Consider the following 22,993-nt stretch of genomic DNA (forward strand, 5'->3'; position numbering starts at 1 on the left):
ACTTCAATTTCATCTTTTCCACTTTAGCATTTTTTTTAATTATAACTATCATTTTGATGACACAAGAGATTTATAAATTGATGACTCCATCTAGAGCTCTGATAATGTTCTGTGAACAAGGCAGAGCAATGGCACATTGGGGAGCTTCACCAGCATCATGCCATGGTGGTGCAATGGGGTAAACCCTTGTGCTGGCTGAACTGCTGACCTGAAGGATGAGTTACTGACCTGAAGGTTTCTTGTTTGAATCCACGAGATACATGAGCTCCTGTTTGTCAACTCTAGCTTGTGGAGACATGAGAGAAGCCTCCCAGCTAACAGATCAGGGTGTCCCCTGGGTAACGTCTCTGTAGACAGCCAATTTATTTATTTATTTATTTCTCACATTTATATCCTGCCCTTCCCACCCAAAGGGACTCAGGGCGGTTTACAATAATGGCAGCAATTCGATGCCCATACAAATCAATATAAAACAGTGCATAAAACAGTTAAAACTATTAAAATACATTATAAATTACAAAATATAAATTTCAAACATAAAATCAGATCCGTTCATCCCCATGCTTTGTCCGTAGTTCAGTCCGTGTCATCTTCGCCATTTATTGATTAAAAGCCTGGGCACCCAGCCATGTTTTTAGGGCTTTTCTGAAGCCCAACAAGGTTGGAATTTGTCACATCTTTCTTGGGAGGGTGTTCCACAGCCGGGAAGCCACCACCGAGAAGGCCCTGTCCCTTGTTCCCACCAGCCGTGCCTCCGTGGCAGGCGGGACCGAGAGCAGGGCTTCTCCAGATGATCTCAGGGATCTTGCTGGCTCATAGAAGGAGATGCGTTCGGACAAGTAGATTGGGCCAGAACCGTTTAGAGCTCTATAAAGTCTAAACCAGCACTTTGAATTGGGCTCGATAGCATATCGGCAACCAGTGGAGCTGGCTTAACAAGGGGGTGGTACGCTCCCTGTAAGTCGTCCCAGTTATTAATCTGGCTGCGGCCCGTTGTACTAATTGGAGCTTCCGGGCCGTCTTCAAAGGCAACCCCATGTAGTCAGACCTCCCAAGTAACGGGTGCAGCTGGCGCACAAGTCTTAGTTGTTCAAATGCTCCCCCAGGGGGCTCCAGGCTCAGCAATGAGTCCAGGAGAACACCCAGACTGTGAACCTGTGTCTTCAGGGGGAGTGCGACCCCATCCAACACAGGCTGTAACCCTATTCCCTGTTCGGCCCTACGACTGACCAGGAGGACCTCTGTCTTGTCTGGATTCAATTTCAATCTGTTCTCCCTTATCCAGTCTGACACAGCGGCCAGACACCGGTTCAGGACCCGAACAGCCTCCTTAGTGACAGGTGGGAAGGAGTGACAGAGCTGGACATTATCTGCGTACAGAGGACACCGCACTCCGAAACTCTGGATGATCTCTCCCAACGGCTTCATGTATATGTTGAACAACATGGGGGACAGTACTGACCCCTGCGGGACCCCACAAGACAATGGTTGTGGGGACGAGCAGGTGTCCCCCCAATGACACCATCTGGGAACACCCCTCCAGGAAGGGCCGGAGTCACTGCAAGACAGTGCCTCCAAGCCCCATCCTGACGAGGCGCCCCAGAAGGATACCGTGGTCGATGGTATCGAAGGCCGCTGAGAGGTCCAGCAGAACCAGCATGGACACACTCCCCCTGTCCAGTTCCCGGCGTAGATCATCGACTAAGGCAATCAAAGCTGTCTCGGTACCATGCCCCGGCCTGAAGCCAGACTGCGCCGGATCCAGAAAATCAATGTCATCTAAGAATGCCTGGAGTTGTGCAGCCACCTGTCAGGACCCAGGCTGCAGAGCACCAATAACCATACACAGAGGCCAAAAACTATCTAATATCTTTATTAAAGGAATATATAAAGTCAATAAAAACAAGTGTAGAATATAGTTCAGAAGTAGACCTTTCAGGAAAGGTCAAATATAGTCCAGGAAAACAATGTCCAATATGAGATATTAAAGTCCAAAGTTGTAATCCAATAACCGAAACACACACTTTGCCAAGCAAAGTGAGGGGAAATAACAAGGTCCTTTAGTCCATGGAACTTGATGCAAGGCTGGAGAGCAAACTGGATTCTTGGCAAATAAAGCTTGATTCAAGGCAACAAGAAACGAGGAACAAGAACAGGGTCCGTGGCGAATCCGTGGCGAGGTCCGGGGAACAAGGCAGGGCTGGGACGAGAGCAAGGTCTGGAAACTGGAGTAGCGTAGTCCACACACAATCTACTCCCGAAGTTGACGAATTGACTCCGCAAGGAATCCTAGTGGCCAAAGGCCTATATAGGATCTTGTTTTCCCGCCAGAGAACACCTTCTCTGGGGAACAAGAAACGAAACCTATTCAGTGTCCAGATGCAGGACTCCTTAAACTTTCCCAAGGGAAGTAACCTTAATCATCTAATTGTCTGGCAGCGATCCTGGCACTCCTGCGAGTCGCCTCCCGAGAGCTTCTATCTTGATTATAATAAAGGCGGCGAGAAAAAGGGGGAGATTTCTGCCCAAGGCTTGTTTGGCTGACTTCTGGAGGGCAAACATCCTGCAGGTGCAAGGGCTCCAATTCTGGCTGAAACGGTGGGAAACCCAAGTTTTCCTCTTCATCTGTTACAACAGTACTAGGAACGGGACTACATGGCCCATGAGTCATCACACCACCACACGTTCCACGACCTTGCCCAAAAAGGGGAGATTGGAAATAGGCCAAAAGTTCTCTAATTGAGTGGGGTCCAGTGATGGCTTCTTCAACAGCGGTTTGATCACAGTCAATTTGAGGCTCGCTGGAAATATGCCTTCCTGAAGGGAGGCATTCACCACCACCTTCACCCACTCGGCCAATCCCCCTCTGACTTCTCTCACCAGCCAGGATGGGCAGGGGTCTAGGATGCATGTGGTAGCCCTCACCTCTCCAAGCACCTTGTCCACATCCTCGAGTTGAACAAATTCAAAAGAATCCATCAAAATGGGACAAGCAGGTGCTCGTGTTACATCCTCGGAGACTGCCGTTAATATGGTGTCAAAGCTAGAGCGGATCGAAGCGACTTTGTCCACAAAGAACCGAGCAAATGCTTCGCAGCAGGCTGCCGAGTTGTCAGGGATCCCATCCCCAGGGGCGGGATATAACAAACCTCTGACAACTCGAAACAGCTCCGCCGGACAGTTCTTTGCAGACGCAATATTAGCTGCAAAGAAAACGTTCTTTGCAGCATCTATTGCCGCGGCATATGCCCTAAGATAGGAGCATAGCCTATCGGTTTGACCCGTTCTCTGAACGCCACACGCCCTCTAGTCCCCTCTAGTCCCCAATTCTCTCACAGCAGAAGCAAATTGCAGTATGTTCTCAAGTCACTTCTGACACGATTTAAAAAAAAAAGCATGCCTTGTCTTGACTGAATGCAATTGTTCCCCATTCAAAGGTATTGCAGAGAGGAAGGATGTCATAATAGGCAATGTACTTATTATTTGTAACAATGCCAAAACCTGAAATAGCCAGTGTACTCAGAGGAGCACTCCATATGATGTTCTAACAGTGGGGGGGGGGGGGGGAGTGTTTGGTAACAAGATCTTACTAAACCTTTTTTTTTTAAGTAGAAGAAACATTTTATAAAAAGTGTACATAAGTACAGATCAGTCCTTTATGGAGTAAATTTAAGAGTTAATTTAAAATTAACCACACCACGCAGGAGCTTACCTTACAGGAACAAACAGAGCACCTGTCTTTCTTCAGTGTCCACACCTGGCCATTCCGTTTTAAGCTTCCTTCATGTACACAGTCACCAGTACAAGATGGTCCAGAAGGACAGAGGCAATCGAATCCCCCTTCCAGGTTCACACAGGCTGAGTCATTCCAACAGGTATGAGTCCTTAAGGCACATTCATCAATATCTGTATAATACAGAGAATTTATTGGGTTTTAGCAACATGAACATTCTCCCTTGGAAAATTATGTCATTACTGGAAATTGGGACTGTAAAAATAATGTCTACACTTACTATCCTTAGGAGGAGGCTATATCCTTTTTGGTAAGCATATTGTTGGCTTGAAAGGAAATGGTTTTTTAAAGGTATTCCTCAAGTCATGTAGTAAAAAAAATAAAAATAGATTCCACAACACTGTACCAGATCACTTTATGGATTTTTAATGGTTAAAACTGATTTGGCTACCAGGGACACAAAGAAGGAGGATTATTATTTAAGAATTAAAAAAGACTGAGCAGAACAAAATTACTCTCACTTAAGTCACATACTGTTCTCAGTCTTAAAGAGAAACAGCATAAAAGATTTGCATGAACAAAATGACCTACAGGATTAAGACAACCCTCTAAAGTTGGAATTTGATAAACCTAGGTTGCTTGTATCACTTGGTGCACAAAATAAGCATCAGAACTATAGATTAGCAGCAATAAATGCAAAAGAGAGAATGAATATCCATTTTGAGAATAAACACACATTGTATCCTATACACCTATATTTCCGATGCCAGGTGATACAGGCAAACAATTGTGGGTTCAATTACAGAGCATTAGTGAAGTAGCACTTGCTCTTGAGACAAGAGCCACTCACCAAAGTAATTTTATAACTTGGACCCTGTTTTGGCTTCCCAGTGCGATTTTCAGAAAAACTGAGGAAATTAATAGAGGCAATACCAGTTAATGACACATCATGAAATAAACCAGATATTTCCAGTTTTACCTTCCTTTGGAAACAGTAAAAATCTACTTTGATGCCCTTTGATTCACCTCTCTGCCTAGGAAGCACAACTATACCAGCAATAGTGAGAAAAATACAGCAAGACATAAGAAGGCAATTGACTAGAAGCTAGAAAATGGAATTGTAATTGAACTTACAATTGGTGACTGGAGGTGAACAAAGAAACTTATTCTTTGGGGATAGTTATTCAAAGGTTTGGTTATCTCAACTTCATTGTGTTTGGGTTTTTTTAACCTCATAATTTCTTTAGCTCAGTTTCAGTAACATTGAATGGGCACCTTAAAATGTGCACAACTAAGTTCATACTAAGCAAACAAATGAAAATAACTGGCTTACTTAATCTGAAAGAGGTGGTAACCCTAATTAACACTGTAAGAAAAAGAGGTGTACTTTTAAAGTCAGCATTTAAGAGCCCCATTTGCACATAGCTATTTCTACTTAGGTTGCAAACCACATAATCATACCTCTTATTCTTTATATTTACTGGCAGAAATGTGACTTTCCCATATTGCAAAGCAGTACAAAATTTTGCATTTGGACAGTAGCTGAGACACGTGTGTGTACCAGCAATGAGCACCAGAAGCAGTTGGAAGTTTACCTGTTTGTTTGTTTTTTTGGGGTTTTTTTTTTTGGGGGGGGAGACTCGTAAGTATTGTGAGTGTATGTGTGTATGAAACCTATTAAAATTTAAATTGCCACTCTGGGAGTTTACTAGATTAGGAATCTTCCTCAGTTTTGGAGGAGTAATAGTAAAACGTCAATCCAGGGAGTCTTGAGTGATTGGAAACTGTAGTGTTAGCCCTATCTACACTGCCATACATATAACCAGTTTCAGAATGCAGATTGCAGAATGCATTGAACTGGATTATATGACAGTGTAGACTCATATAAGCAAATACAATATAGTTCAATCTGCATTATAAGAGTCTACACAGACTATAATGCAGTTCAAACCAGATTACATGGCATTGCAGATGGGGGCCTATGACAAATATTCCAGGACAAGAATGCGCGGGGGGGGGGGGGGGGAATTAAGATCTCCTTGCTACTGGGGAAGGGGTAGGTGTTGAGCCTCCCTAAAATGATCCAGCACCAGGACCACCAAGGCTCCTGTGTAGTTCATCCCCATAAGAAACACTCAATTGGAAGTGTCTTGGTTTATAGTACTCATTTGCTTAATATTTCATTTCCTTGTTATACTAATTTCTATGCTTTAAACGATTTTATAGTATAGTAAAAAGCCAATGCAATTCTAGGTTGCATTGATAGAAGTATGGTGTCTAGATTAAGGGAATAGTACCACTCTATTCTACTTTGTTAAGTTCTTGGCACCACAATTCAGAAAGGATACTGATAAGCTGGAATGGGTCCAGAGCAGTGTAACCAAAAATGGTAAAAGGCCTGGAAGGAAAGTCCTGTAAGAAGCGGCTTAGGGAGCTTGGGTATGTTTAGCCTGGAGAAGGGAAGGTTGAGAAGTGACATGACAACTATATTTAAATATTTTTTTATGTTTCAATATTATTATGTATTGTGTGTTTTTATTATTATTTTGTAAAACATTTAAACAAGTATGCAAGATTCAGAATGAACAATGTGAGTTTTGAACTCACACACAAATCATTCTGAATTTTTCATGAACTTAGAAACCGTTTCTGAAGACATGGATTTGGGAGGAGCACATGAAGCCACAGGAAACTACTTATCCATCTCTGATGTACACACAAATGCACCCCATTTTTATGTGAGTACACAATATAACATATTGTGAATAAGCACAGAAGTGGCAATGAACTGCACTCGAATCAGTTTTATATACTTGTCATTAAACAGGCTGGACTCTCTTCTTATAAGGCTTCATAAATGCCATGAAGTAGTAATTTATACAAAATTAAAACAAAAGCCAAATGTCAGGGAGATTCCATTTGGAGTTGGAAAATGGCAGGAGAGATATTAAAGTATTTCTTGTGACCTGTCCTTCAAGTACAACCTGCCTCAGGCTGCTTAGTGTTTAAAACACATATGTATCTCATGAAACTCTCAATTTAATTTGATGTTTGAGACTCAGTTTGTCATTATGTTCCAATTAGAAACTTCTTGCTCTCTGGAAAGAGCTCTCTGACAGGAATATTTTTGTCATTTCAGTTCTAACAATGGAAACAGTCATTAATTTGGCCATCTTTTAAGGAAATGTCAATGCATACCTTCTTTAATTTTCTCTGGATTTTCCTTTTAATAAAGCATGCATCTTAAAGGGTCACTAAAGGCAAAGAAAAGGCTTGGTACTTTCAAATCAAATATCACATTATGATGTGTGCCAGGAGCAAGGAAATTATAAAGGAAAACCAAGTAATAGCAGTAAAATTAAGGCCATGAACATACTGATGAAGAATATGGAAACAAGACAAAGCAATTGTATTTAAAAATCTGTTATCCCTTATCTTGAACTATTCTTACATTTACACCTTCGCCCAAACCATTCTTTAGTGTTTTTGCATTCTTAAAATGTAAAGCATCTTTCATTCCTTTTAAGACTACCAGATCTGAGTACTGGTTATAATCTCAAGGAATTATTCTGTTTCTTTGTGTCTCTAAATGGAAACTGAATGTCAGAGTGAGTGATATTGGTGAACTGAAAATTTGTTTCCATTGTATGAATTAGCTTGAAGTTGGGGTATTATTTCTTCACTTACTACAGGAACCAGGTTTTGCTGGCTAATTAAAATGGTGTATTTGCAGTGTGCATGCTGAGCACATTGGTGAAAAAACCAGGAACAAGGGCAGAAGGGGAACTGGGAAGAGAGACACTAAGTACTTGCATTTGGCACCATCTCTCTATTTGGATCAAGGCAACATGTGGAATGGCAGCATTGAAAGTTATGAGCTACTATGCAGCATTCACATTTCAACTGGCTCCTTTCTTGCTGTGCCACCATTGTGATAGAGTGCAGTGCACTGTTTAAAAAGACAATGAGGGAAATTTTTAGCAACCATCCTCAAAGTTGCATGCAGCCCTTCCTTCCAGCCTCTATATCAGAAATATAATGAAAAGGGGAACATGCAAACCTTGAGTAACCACACATAATAAACATCCAAAACATACCCACTTGTTCACTAAACAGATATTTTGTGAAAGGGATATTTCATACTAATAACAACCCAGATCAATATCATGACCCTGGGCTTGCAAAGGGGTCACTTTTGGTTACAATCCCCTCCCCCCCCCGATTCCACTCAGGAAAATAAAACCGCAATTACACTTACGACCTCATCAGACAGGATTCTTTTTGGCAGCATGCACCAGCTTGTCTTTACTTTTGAGACAGAGCCCATCAGCTCCCATCTCACAATGCAGAGCTACTTCTGGCAGGGCTCCGTTGCAAAAGTAAAGATCAGGGGTCCCCAAACTTTTTAAACAGGGGGCCAGTTCACGATCCTTCAGACTGTTCGCGGGCCTGACTATAGTTGGCCACTGAGCAATAATAATAATAATAATAATAATAATAATAATAATAATAATAATAATAATAATAAAGAGGGTTGGAAGAGACCCTTTGGGCCATTGAGTTCAATCCCTTCTGCCTTTGTGCACTGAAAGCACAAGCAAAGCATCCCTGACAGATGGCCACCCAGACTCAATGTTAATAATAATAATAACAATAACAATAACAATATTAATAATAAAAAATGTGCCGTGCCAAAAGATCTCAGCCGGCATTTGGAAACAATAGACATTGACAAAATTACGATCTGCCAACTGCAGAAGGCCACCCTACTGGGATCTGCAAGCATCATCCAAAAATACATCACACAGTCCTAGACACTTGGGAAGTGTTCGACTTGTGATTTTGTGAAACGAAATCCAACAGATCTATCTTGTTTGCTGTGTCATACTTATAATAAAAAAGCAGGTTGAAAGAGACCCTTAGTCCAACCCCCTTCTGCCTCTGTGCACCAAAAGCACAAGCAAAGCATCCCTGACAGATGGCCACCCAGCCTCAATGTTAATAATAATAATAACAATAAAAATAATAATAATAAAAAATGTGCCGTGCCAAAAGATCTCAGCTGGCATTTGGAAACAATAGACATTGTATTATACACTGTGTTGTATTGGATTAATGGGAGGGGGGGGGAGTTCAGGATATGGGAACTGTACTTCTTAATACATTTCGTTGTGTATCCTGAATAGCCTATGCAGCAGAACTCACATGTAGAATACCACATTACCCAATTCAAAATTAAAAGAATTTCACAAATGAATATGGGGCCACACTGCATACTAAGTTTGATGTAATTGCATTACTTGTGACTTGCCTCCATGCAATTTAACAGATTTATGAGAAGCCAGATGTTAGCAATTATGGAAACTAACATTATTCATATTCTCAATACAACAGACCTGTTTGCACTGCAAAACCCAACTTAATCTATTATACATATATCCAAAGGAGAAGAGGCAACCTATTTGCATACCACGCAAATACTTCCTGCTGAGAGCTCATAAAATGGCATTTCCACTGAGCAGATGCTAAAATCAGCAAACCAGTCAAATGACACATAGGCAATCAAACAAAGGTCCAATAATTTATTATGCTCTGCTTAGATTCCTCTCATTCTTAATGCAAATTATATGACATTATTTTATTTAATACACTTGTCATTACTTAGACATCAGGTCCAGAAGTGACATCCTTTCCACACTCTGCTTGTAAAGCAACAATTATCCCTTACATGCTACCTCAAAGCATGAAAATTAAGCATTTCCAAATATGATTAGAATACAACCTCACTATTATTACTACTATTAGTATTTATTACCTGCTTTGTCTCTGTCAATAATATATCACAAATGTTTTGCTCATAAGAGATTGCTTTCTGTTCTAAACAAAGGGGTGAGAAACATTTTTGGGATTCTGGATAACTAGTGCTATGAATGCAAAACTTTTGTGGAATTTTCTTCTTTCTCACCGTGTAAAATTTTTAAACTTCAAATGCTCTCCCATCATTTTATGAAGAATTTCTGAGATTTTTGTAATCTCTCATGAAAAACAACAGATACATTTTAAAGTGTAACTCTATCCATATATATAACTCTAGCCATACACAAACACACACACAAACACACACACACACACTGGATAGCATAGGAAAACATTAACATCCTGTGGTATTTGTTTTGCTATCTGTGCCCCTGTCAGAAGAGTTAACCTCACTTTCTGTCCCTGTGATAACTGGATTTTGAAAATTTTGGCTTGTTGCCGAAACAAGGACCGGACAGAAAGCTTCAGTGGAGACACCTTGCTCCCATGATAACTGTATCAGGAGTTATTTTCCCTTCCTGGGGGTAGATTTCTCTCACTTCCTATTGTTTCACCCCTGTTCTTAACTGTGTTTGTAACTCGGCGACTGCCTGTATCTATAAAGCTATGAATACTCACTATTCAAAACTTTTGAGGGACATATTGCTTGATTGATTTACATAGGCTTCCTCCACCTTTTGAGGGCTCACCTTATGACAGTAATCTTTTCAAAGTTTGCAAATTACAATCAAGTTCCATTAATTTGATAAGGAGACTTCTTTTTAATCAGTTCGTCTTACCTACCAGGCTCACTTAGGACTGTTTGCACATACATGTGCCGGCCCTGGGTTTTCTTACATAAAGGGCAGACCCCTCCTTGAATCACTTTTGAATATGTGCAAAATCTCTTTTAGCTTTATCATGAATTCAAAAGTGATGTATAGTGTGTCATGCAAGGTAAAATTACCTGGGTTCCACTTCTCAACCAATTCCATTTTCTGAAAGTGCTCCCATCCCTAACCCAACAGATAAGTGAGGACTTCCTGTAATATTTTCACAGGGGAAAGTGTTTTCATTTATCTTTGCAGAGTCCTGTTTGCAAGAGTACGTAGAAAAAAATCTACTCTGGAATAAAGGTAAAGGTTTCCCCTGACGTTAAGTCCAGTCATGTCTGGGGGTTGGTGCTAATCTCCATTTCTAAGCCGAAGAGCCGGCGTTGTCCGTAGACACCTCCAAGGTCATGCGGCTGGCATGACTGCATGGAGCGTCATTACCTTCCCGCCAGAGTGGTACCTATTGATCTACTCATATTGGCATGTTTTCAAACTGCTAGGTTGGCAGAAGCTGGAGCTAACAGCGGCTGCTCACGCCGCTCCCGGGGTTTGAACCTGGGACCTTATGGTCTGCAAGTTCAGCTTGGAATAAAAGAGGCTTAATGATCTCCTGTGAAACCTTTGTTGCTCTATTAGTAGACTATTCTATCCCACTACGGTCATTTGGGATTATTTGCAAGAAAAGGAATGCAGAGTTGTGGCTGTTGTTATAAAGTAAGGACAGGGGAAAATACAGTCTGCTTTGGAAAATACAAAGTAGGTCTCTGAAGAAATAATTCATCAGAATGTTAATTTACTAAATGGGAGTGGAAAACAGACATTGTCTTAATTACACTTGCAATTAGAAAAATTGATATAAATGTCTTTCCTAGTAAACTCCATATTTTTCCTCTCTTCCTGGCATGCATTTTAAATATATTTATCCATCAGCAAAGCTCTGGTTAAATTCCCTGAACAAGTAAACTGTGCTTGGTATGACAATCGACAATTTCTACCAACACAGAGCTTGATTAAAGATTGTGTTCAGAACTTGTTATGCAAGACTGGAAAGTAATGAATCCCTTTTAATTTTAATGTAAGCTGCTGCTACTTGACAAAGGATACACATATTTCCACATGAAAATTAAAAATTAGGTGTACTCAGAGATAAAACTGTGCTGATTTCAATGCAACTTAGATCCAACAAGTGATGTATTGAGTTCAGTGAGGCATACTCCCAAGTAGGTATTGATAAAGTGTTAGCCCTAATCATATGGGGCAGGTGGAACATTAGTCTTGGGCAGTAATCAAGACCAACCTAGAATATTTGCTGCAGAAATTTATTGATGCCCCTCCCTTCTAAATAGTTGTATACTACCTGCACACTACACAATGGCATCTAGCCATTGCTTTGCAGACAATATCCACATGTGATGTTGAGAGGATCTTGGATTGCAGCCCCTATTTGTCTCCCTATCGTTTCCAGCTGAATCCGATTTTCCTCAATTTCAACAGAGTGCATGGTATGACAGCAGTGTCCTAAGGGACCTGCCAGGGCTGTGCAAAACTTAATTTGTGCCTCATTTGTCATATCTATTTCGTACGATTCGTACATATGACACAATATTAAGAAATGTAAGGAGTGCCCATGTAAAAAAAAAAACCATAAGATTCAAAACACTGACCTATAACTTTTTAGAAGAGTTATGCAAATCTCATAATTGGCTCCAGGTCTCCGTCACAGGTGCTGCTTTTCCCTGAAAAGGGCTGGGTTTGGTTCCCCCAAAGGACCTCAAGGAGGATGGTGAGATGTGGAGTTGAATGAGAAGCCCCACTCTTTCCCCAATGGAGGCAGTGAGGAGGGCCTAGGGCAGGTAGGTAGGTGGGTGGGTGGGCAGGTAGGTGGGTGGGTAGGCAGGAGGGATGCCTGGCTAGATGGTGGGGAAAGAAGAAGCCCCTCCAGCATATGGCTGGGCCAGAGAGAGACAGGCAGAGACCACACTCACATTTAGGCTTTAACGCAGGCAGCCCTGGTATTCTGAAACAAGCAGAATTCTGGGAAATGTAGTTTAGGGTGGGGCCCTTTGAATTCTCTGCCATAGGGGCTTGCCTTCCTAAACTACATTTCCCAGAATTTCTCCCTGAAAGTTTTGATGTTCATTCTCTAAAGGGATTTTGAGATAAAAGGGGATTGTTGGGAGTTTAATAAACCCTGTGAGTTAGGCAAAGTTGAGAGGCAGCAATTTTGACTGTGCTTTTCCTGCCTGGCAAAAGGTGGTTAGACTGGATGGCCCCTGGGGTCGGTCAATGAAATAGTACTGTTAAGTTTATGTTGGTTAAAATTCCCTAAAAATCAGTGGATGTCCAAATTTTTCTGAAACTTGGAGAGAATGGTACCCTAATTATGTTGTATCATTGAAAATGGAAAATCAAAGAGATAGCTCTGGTAGGTTTTTTTAAAAAAATGTTCATTAAAAACATTTTAAATTCCCCAAAATCAGTGGATGTGCAAAACATTCTGAAAATTTGCAGGGGGTGGCAGGGGGAAAAACAGTGGTTAAATGTGTTCAACCATTGTAGCAAGCTTCATCCCAATAGCTCTAAAAATGAGGGAGAAAGAAGCCCTGGAATCTTTCTCATTTACACAATTACAGAACAAAAAAGTAACAAAATTTTTGTTACATCGTTATAGTTATAATACAGACCCCTTATGATATTTTAGAAACACTTTAGAAAAATTCACCACCACTGTCCCCAATTTAGTAATGAGTATTGAAACAGGTTTCCTTTTAATCAACTATAAAACACTACATAGTTATATTAATGCAAGAAATTCTTGGTAGATGTTGGTTTACTCCAAGTAAGTAGAATAAGATGGAAGCTTAGCAAGGCAAATGTGCTTTAATTCTGGTATATGACAATGCTTTCAATGAGTAAACTTGCCTACCAACAACAACCATTCTCCCACCTTAGAAATCATCTTCAGCCACAAATGTACTGTGAGATAATATGAAAATACAAAGGAAGTGGAATCCAGTTATGTCCTGCTTAATACAAATCTGCTTGTGTGAGAACAAGCACAGCTCGTTGTTTTATTCCTTCTTCCTTACACTGGAAGAAAGGTAATTTTTAAAGGATATGATAATTACAGCATATTTTTTAAAGTCATTAGTGAGATGGTAGAGTCTGGTTTTCTGAAAGTCTTTAAGCAGAGGTGTATGGCCATCTGCCAGGGGTGCTTTATCTGTATTTTTGTGCATGACGGAGGGTTGGACTGGAAGGCCCTTATATTCTCTTCCAACCTTATGATTCTATGATTGATTATAGATAGAGAAAGAAATAAAGGCAAGGCAGATCCTTGGTTTGGATTATAGTTTGGTCAAATGTATGCCTTGCAGTATGGTGATCACTGCAGGGGATGAGATCACAAGTCCTCTCATAATCACCTCCAGAGGTCAGGCAGAAGGTGTTTTACAATCATATTGCTTAGCAAGCAATCAAAGAGTGAGGAACACCCTCAGCTCAATAATGACATAATAACAGATACATTCGTTATATGTCATTAAGTGCTGCAATATTAATCTGGTAAGTACAATATTAATCTGGTAAGGTATGATTTCCATTCTCAAATTGTATTTGGTTTTAACAAAAGAATTATTTTAAATGTAGCTTTAACATCAGTTGATTATACCAAGGAATGACCTTTAAAGCCTCAAGGGTTAAGAAATCTATCTTCTTAAATACATCACTGCATGAACACTGTGAAACATATGGTATTGTGGGCATACTGTGCACAACTCCTTCTTAGTTAATTCCTTGTCATTCAGCAGTAAATAGCTTCCCAGCTAACTGGAAATACGCAGACTGTATTTTGACATCAAGTCTAACTATATTAATTCTATGAAATCCTTAGAAAGCAGCATGATAAAAAGATCCTCTTTTCTTCACTGAGAAAGAAATGTGTCTATCCATACACAGAAAACTCTCCAGTGTTAGATTATTTATATTAATATTCTTAGATTGTTTTGGCAAACAGTTTCTCTCACTATGCATATGTGTGTGTTTGTATATGTGCATTTCTCTGTGTGTATTAGTTATTAAATATTAGTTCCATCATTTTAGATTTCATATATTTATTTTAAATATTAAGCAGATGAAAGGAACACCCTTCTTCCCAATTTCCACTGCCCTGGCCTCAGAGGGAGAGAAGACAACTCAGGCACAGTTCCACCATGCCCTCACCTAGAAGCAGATGAATGACCTGCCTCTCCATCCCAGCTGCCACTGCCTTGTAGGGAGAGACAAAGCAGGTACAGTTCCATCATATCTAAGCCCTACAGCAGATGAAAGGCAGTCCTCCATCGAAACTGCCACAGCCAAAGAAGAAGAAGTATCTTTTTGTGTCATGTTTTCATTAGATTGTAAATCTGAGGGCAGGGAGACTTACTTGAAAAACTGCATGAGCAGTGACACCACTGCATAAATAGATGGTAATGACAATGACGACGACAATGACGATGATGATGATGAAAGATTAAAAAGAAAAGGAAGCAGTCCTTCCAGGAAGTTGTTCAAACTGGTAAATCAGCATGAAAGATTCTGAGTGCGATATTTTGAAGCAAAAAAAAAAAAAAAAAAAGGCCATGGAGAGAAAGGAGGGCAAGGAGTGAATGCCAGTAAATAAAGTTGGTAGTTGGGCCATAGGGATTACACATAAGCATGGATACATTATTTCATTTTCTAATGACCTGTAATGACTCCATCAGTAAAAGCAAATATTATTATAAACATTCTAATTCAGAATTATGTGTGGTCTTCAAAACAGAATCATATCAGTTCATTCATAAATCTCAGTCATATGCCTTTGGTTAGTCTGCACTGCATTATAAGAGTGCTACATTAATAGATCATGTCAAAAACAGGCCACAATTTTTCAGAGAGAAGTTACTTTCTTGCCCTTTATCTTTTGTTTAATTCATCTCCACTGAAATTCCTTCTGTGTGAAGATCTTGATTTCCTTAAAGATTGCTCTTTATACCCAGGAAATGGCAATCAAAATTTGTGATCACATCAGTTTGCCTAGGGGTAAACATTTTCTGATTTAGTAAGGTATACAATGGCAACTGATTATATTAAAAAGGGATAGAGACATTAATGTGAGCAGGAGCATCTGAAAATACAGTCCATGAAGAGGCAGTACAAAATATTTACAGTAGAGTTCTGGTTATCCGACTTAAATGGGTTGGCTGAGTGTTGGATAACTGGATTGGTTGGATAATAGGGAAGCCCAGCTTAGGGAAACCCGGGGTGCATTGCTGTTTAGAAACTCGCTCCGCGTTTCCCCAAAGTCCCGGACTTTATCGGCGGGAAGAGTTTCCTCCCTCCGGCAAAGACCTGGCCTAGGGAAACCCGGAGCGAGTTGCTGTTTAATAATGTGCTCTGCATTTCCCCAAAGTCCCAGGCCTTTACTGGAGGGGAGTTTCCTCCCTCCAGCAAAGACCCGGCTTAGGGAAACCCAGGGCATGTTGCTGTTTAGCAACGTGCTCTGGCTTCCTCCAAAGGCCTGGGCACGTACATTCCATGGCTGCCTCTGTGTCTGCCTCCTCTCCTCCACCTCCTCCTCCTTCGCATCCTCCTGGGACAGCCTGAGGAAGAGGGAGATAAAAGTCCTCCTCCCTCTCTCGAGCTCCCTCCGGCTCAGCAGTGCTCCCTTCCTCAGGCTGCCCCAGAAGGAGGCAAAGGAGGAGGCGCAGATGAGGGGGAGGCAGACGCAGCAGCAGAGGCAGCCATGAGCGCGGCGGCAGCAGCGGGGAGAATACAACGCGCCCCCAAGCCTCTGGCGGCATGTCAGATAATACGGAGTGCCAGATAAGTGGAAGTTGGATAAGCAGAACTCTACTGTATATGGGAACTAAAGATGGCTTAAGGTTTTGCTTAAGATCTCAATGTAATTGCAGTCACAGAACAAGTCATTGAATTTTTTAAAATAATTGAAAAGTGTCCATGCAGTGTTCTGCTGAAGTTACTATACTGGTTTGGTAGCATCACAGGATTGGTATTCTGACAACACAAAATATTTAATTACTGTCTCATAGTAGCATAGGCACTGTCTTAGATCTTGGCTAACAGAGTCAGTTAATTTTTTGATTTTCTGACCTGGCCAGAAAAAGTTTGGATTTTGCTCCCTTTGAAGAAAGCATCAGGTTAGGTTAGAGTGAGCCATCATTTGTTCATAATTCTATCTACTATAATCATGGGTGGGGCCTTGTGAATAAATCTAATGTCATGTAGTTTGCAGGGATAGTGCATTATGCTTGTTAATATTGTATTTGTTAATGTTCTCTTAATTCTTAATTCTGACGTGAGAAAGAGAGAGTTGTATTATAATATGTTTCAACCTCAGAGCAACAATAAAAGCAATAGTTTTGAACTGCAGTAAGCTCAGTCACTACGGATGTACGTGATATTTGTTTCCTTCGTTTTGTGTCTACCATTAATCTACACGAAACAAATGACAACATTTTCATATGAAACGTAACGTGACACGAAAATGAAAGCCACACGGTAATTGTGCTTGCTTTTGTTTTCTGGCCACATGGCCTCCATGCCTGCAATCACTTCCTCATGTGTCAGAGAAGGTGAGGAGGTGATCCTTGGCCAATTGTAGGTCAAGAAATCACTGAAGTGGGCTGGGCAGGGAAGGCAGGAGCGTATATAAGGAGGGGAATGTCCCTAAAGCAGCCATTGCTGCTGCTGCTGGGTGCTGTGGCTGAGTTGCTGTGTCTCCGCTTAGCTTGGCTTGGCTTTTGCCTTTGAGGAATGTTTTTTTTACCCCCCCCCCCCTCCCCAAAGGATCAGCAAAAAGCTTTTGAAGGAGTTGTTTAATGTTGTAATATTTTTTATGTAGAAGTGAAATCTTGCGGCTAGGCACTGGGCTATGTGTTTGTGTGGAGCATTTTTCCCATTTGGCTGGCTGGCAGCTCCCCTGGCCCTCCTTCTGCTGCTGCAGAAGAGGGCCGAGCCAGCTGGGAGGAACAGGGGATACTCTTACAGAGTTCCCTCACTTATCGTGGGGGTTACGTTCCAGGACCACCCGCAAGAAGTGAAAATCTGCAAAGTAGGGACACCATATTTATTTTAATATTTATACATTATTTTAGTTGTTATACACTATTTTAAGTTTTTATCAACCAATTGTATGTTGATAAATGGCCTCCTTTTCCTCCCGTTGCTGCTTGGGCTCCTTTTCTCTCCCTTCAGCTTCTCCTTCCTGCCTTCCTTAGGCTGTAAATTGTAATTTTTTATTATTTATAATATTCTTTTAGAATTTATTGAAAAACCGTGAAACAGCGAATCCGCAAAAGTGAACCGCGAAGTAGTGAGGGAACACTGTATAGGGGATTTTGTTTATAAAAAGGAAAAAATATTGCTAGAAATCCTGGGAAGACCCAAATGTTTTACATGTCGGTGGGCTGAAAGGGGTCCATATGCCCTCTGTGTGTGGCGATTTTCACCCCGCTAGCCCTAAATCTGACTGGGGGGGGGGGTGAGCCTCGAAAATCCTCCCATTGCTGCCAATGGCATGAACATTTTATTGTTTTTTCATAAGGAAGACAAAAATTCTATTCATATAGGCACCTCATTTTTGGAAACGGGAATAAATATGAAAAATGAGACATAATGAATGAAACTAAACAAAATGAACAGCAATTCCATACAAATGCACAACACTATCAATCACCCTGTTTCCCTGGCACCTAACTGATCTTTTCAAACCTTCAGTGCTAACCAACATTTAATAGTGTATCTAGCTTTGCAGTTCTTACATGCATATGCTTTTCAAAGCAGTATCATACCTGGGTTAGAAAACAATATAAACTGTCAAAAGAGGAGAGGAAGGAGAAAATAACTCTACTAGAGTGCTAATTTCAACTTCAACGGTACATTAAACCATTACAAAGTAATCAGATGTGACAAATGTACGTCAGGCTTCCAACCAAAAAGTATGTACAAGTTAAAACTATAAACATTGCTTTGACAAATCATTTTTCACATGCAGCTTGTCATTTAAAAGCAATTTATTTCCTAGTTATAAACTAAGAGCTAGGAGCATAGTTTAAAACCACTACTACAGTTTCAAAGAACCTGTGAAAGATGTATAGTGTTACTCAGGAACTTTTAAAGCCACTGTGTTTAAAATACCCTCAGCTATAAGAGAAGTTTGAAATACTGTCAGTGAAGTATTTGATATACATAAAACCAGAAAAAATCTACTAGTTTTATGTTATTTGAAAGAACAGGATGCCTCTATAATTGTTCTCTTTCTCTTTTAAGTTACAGATGAAAGTTTGAGGTACATTAAAGTTGGAGAGTAAAAAAAATACATCAAAAACTGGCAAATCTTGTTTGATTTTCAGTAAAGGGTATAGACATTGGCCTGGATCTTTGTGTTACATCATTCAATCATAAATATGGTAGTTGCCCTTTCTATTGGCATTTTCCTGAGTTCATTGACTTCTCCTTAGGTCTTGAAATAATCAACATATAATCATTTGTGGGGTAAGTTTGTAGGGACTAATATTGTAGAGAGTTATTCCTATTTCAGCATAGATGGAAGGTTAACAGAGGAAATTCAGATAACAAAAGTAGTCATACAAGACTGTATATCAGTACCTCTCCTGCTTAATATTTATATTAATAATAAAGGATATGAAGAAACAAAGGTTATTTATAAAATCAGCACTTCATATCATCAGCAATGAAAAATGAAATTCTTGTAATCTGTTTTTCATCTAGTGTACTATAAAATCCTATAGTACTAATGGAAATAATATTTTCTGTCCACCCACCTACTCATTATTCATTTCCTGGCCAAAAAAACCGGCTTCCTAACACTTGCAAAATCCAATTGGGAAGAATAATACACCTGCAAGAATTTTCACCTGGTATTTACATATTCCAGAGTGCCTGGAGAAAATCTGCATGCAGATGGTGTGCTTCAGGCAGCTGACACGCAACGCCTATATTTGGCAGGAGCCCATGCTGGACTGTCTATGGGAGATTGAACTAAGGAATTAGTCAGGGGTATCAAGTTGGCCTTGGAGCCGAGTTCCAAAAAGTCCTACATCAAGGCTGTTTGGGACTTCACGGAATTCAGACAATATTACAGGATAAATGACATTCTGCCAATTGAACATGCTTGACAATTTTCTATCTTTTTTAAGAGAAAAGGTCTAGCCCCACAGTCCATCTGGGATAAAATATTCACACTTGCCTTTTGATTTAAGGCCCAGGGCTTTCCAGATTGTACTACAGATTTCTGTAGAAGGTTGGTCACATGAGTATGAGAAGCCCTCCAATAGCCCTCAACCCCTTTCATCAGGAATCCTAAAGGACCTTAGACAAATTTGGCATTAGGTGTGTTCCTCCCATCAAAAAGAGCTTATCTTTCATGCGGCAGCCCTTATAGCCTTTGTCGCCGCCCTCAGGGTCAGTGAGTTGGTGGTGGGCTCCAAATCTGATCAATCACAGTGAGCATCAAAGTTTTTGAATTTACAGTTAACTCCCAAAACATTACAGCTGTTTGTCAAAGGTCCAAAACAGAGCAGAAAAGTAAAGGGTCCTCCATAAAGCTCACAAACAGTAGCTATGCGGATCTATGTCTGGTCCAGGCAATTGAGCATTATATTGGCATTAGGGGCACCTCAGCTGGCCCTCTTTTCTATCACCACAATGGTGCTCCCTTCACAAAGTATCAGTTTTGGACAGCCACGTCCACAGTGCTTAAAGCAGTAGGCATACAAGGTCAAACATTTGGAACCCATTCCTTTCGTATAGGGGACACATCAACAGCAGCAGCCTTGGGCTATGATTCCACCAAGATTCACACATTAGGCAGATGGAGGTCTGGAGTTTACATTTGTATCTTCGACCAGTTTTGTATACTAATATTTATGTGTTGTTTCAGATGATGGGTCGCTGGTGCTTAGATGAGTCCTGATCCGCGGCCACAGATACAACCATTGAATGGAGCAACAGGCCCATATGAGTTCCTTTAGCCAGCACCTGGGGTTCGCCTCAATGACCACTTTTGAGTGGAGAGGGAGAAGAGGCCTCTGTTGGGATGGTTTATGTCCCTTTGCTGTTTGATTCAGGGACAGGACCCCCTGCCGATATTCTGGTGAACCACCTAGGTGGCAACAACCTGGGGCCACTCAAAAGCAGGACACTCTTCCTGCAGACACTGGCCAATTTCTACAAAATTAAGAAGGCATGGCCTCATACCCACATTTTGTGGTCAGCTATTATCCAAAATGAAGGCAAAAATGGCCATGAGGTGGTGATGTTAGGAGCTAGGAAGAGAGTTAATTGGGCAATTCACAAAACCTTGAGCAAAGATATGGGATCTTATGTACAACACCAGGAAACAACCAATCTTAGAAAGGATTTCTTTGAGCTGATGGCATCCACCTCTCAGATGCAGGAAACCACCAGTTTCATTGTGACCTGCAAAGGGGCATATCAGCTGTTTTGGTGGGCTTGGTGGGGCTAGGGATTAAGTGGATGCTTGCCTCTAATCTGTGGCAGGAAACAGGGATGTGTTCACATCTCAGTGAACACCTAAAGCACCCCTTTGTTGTGTAGGTCAGGAACTGAAACCCTCACTTGCGATTTAAATAACCAAGGTGAGGGCGAACGGAACTGGCCTTGGAACAGGGAGAGTTCTGGCCTCAATAAATCCTTCTGAGTTGGGACAGAATTCTCCATTCCATTTCCCTGATCGGTTGCCCTGGAAACAAAACAGTTTTATTGTATTTGGAGACTCAGGTGTCTCACACAAGTTAGCCAAGGAGTTGGACTTAGATGGTCACTGTCTCAGCTTATTCCACACCATGTTCATACCCTTTAGAAATGTTTTGCAGGTCACAAAAGGTCGAATAGGTAACATTAATAAAAGTTTCTCATAGTTAATCCCATATTGTTGTGTGGTCTTGTTATTACAGTAGTTGGGTGGCAAAGCTGAATATTTATATCACTCCCTTTGTAACTTTTCAAACATATCTCTATTTGATTTAAACTCACAATCAAGCACACTGAAGTTTGAATCCTCTTGCTAGTCCTAGTTTTAAAAGGCATATTAAATACACTGGATTTCAAAAAACAAAAACAAAACCCAAACCAAAAACAAACTTGATCTAACATTCAAAAAGTGATTCAATGGGTCTATTCTATTTGTGACTAAAAAATCGGATTTAATGTATATATTTAAATTATTATTACACAGAGAGAGAGAGAGAGAGAGAGAGAGAGAGAGAGAGAGAGAGAGATTCTCAGATAACTAACTAGGTAGAATTGTTTTATTGTTTATAAGTGTTGGTAGCTGTTACATGACCCCTTTGTATTTGGTGCCATTCCTCTGGATGTAAGATATTTATAAACTATTATGTGAGACTGCTATGCACAGCTATCCATGCTACTATTTTTTGTCTGGTATGAATTGGTTTTGGAGCATGAGCCTAGACAGAGATGTATATACAATTAAACACTGACAGCACTTGTAAACCAACTTCATCTTTCTTTATAAATATAGCATCTGCCTTCTTTCCAAATTCAAGCCTTACTAGAGACATTAGGTGCATAGGAATGGCACTAAATGTGAGTGGGGTCATGTAACAGATACCAACACTTCCAAACAGTAACAACATCTGATACCTGGTCAGGTATTTGAGGTGGGCCCAGAAGTAGGTTTGAACAAAAAACAAAACTTCTGGCTATTTATTTAATTACTACAACTTTAAAAAGAACACAGGATGAGAGGAATGATTGCTATTTGGCTTTTGTTTTCTGACACCCAGCAAAAAGCAAAACTTAAATGTTCAGATAATTTTTCTTCTGGCTGATTAGTTCATCATCTGGACCATCAACCCCATGTTGTTTTGGAGTTAAGAGGCAAGTCCTGATATGTCACTATCTCTGCTATTGTACAGCATGAACAATGCCACTGATATCTCAATGAGCTGGCATCTGCCACACAAACATACAGTGCAATTGAGTGCTTTTTGGTTGTTTTCCAAGTTTTTGCTTGCTTTCACTTGACTCAGATGCCATTTTGGCTGCATTCCGTATCCCAGCATAGATAGAGCAGTTTTGAGTGGAGTGGAATAAATTTGTTCTGATATCTGCCCAGACTTTAGGAAAGACAGCCAGTTGTGCTGTTCAAACCTAGGGGAAGAGTGCAAGAAAATGTTGAACTCCCTGCTGGTTAACCATATAACAATATTAAACCTCTGCATGTTGCCAACCACATTCAGAGCATGTGTGTCATTCAATTCAGCATTGGATAACAGCAAACTACTAATGTAAATTAAAACTGGTGTCATTCTTGTGTGATTTTGTCCTTAAAACATTTTCTCTTGCACTATGGGGAAATTGGGAGCTTCTGTCAACACTTCAAGCATCTGAGTAGTAAAATCCTTTTAATTTTAATGATTTGTGCATCAGCCGCAGGTTTGCAAAACTGTAAAGTTATATATGATTAGCAGAAATCTGTTTGCAATGTTCACATTTCACTTTGTTCTGTAGTTATTTCTGAAGCAAGTGGAACTATTATATGCAATCAGAGAGTTCTCCCCTTAGTCACATTTTAAAAGAA

General features: G+C 40.5%; 1 protein-coding gene across 8 annotated transcripts in view; it reads right to left on the reverse strand.

The window, feature by feature from the left end:
* The window catches only part of nell1 (neural EGFL like 1), a 697,019-nt gene that overhangs the window by 29,899 nt on the left and 644,127 nt on the right, over nucleotides 1-22,993 (reverse strand). For all 8 annotated transcript variants that reach the window (XM_062967797.1, XM_062967796.1, XM_062967794.1 and 5 more), the window contains one exon: nucleotides 3,713-3,906. In XM_062967797.1, coding sequence (XP_062823867.1) covers nucleotides 3,713-3,906 — 194 coding nt within the window. The remainder of the gene's footprint in view (nucleotides 1-3,712; nucleotides 3,907-22,993) is intronic.

This window comes from Anolis carolinensis, chromosome 1, assembly GCF_035594765.1.
Source record: "Anolis carolinensis isolate JA03-04 chromosome 1, rAnoCar3.1.pri, whole genome shotgun sequence".
Classification (NCBI taxonomy): domain Eukaryota; kingdom Metazoa; phylum Chordata; class Lepidosauria; order Squamata; family Dactyloidae; genus Anolis; species Anolis carolinensis.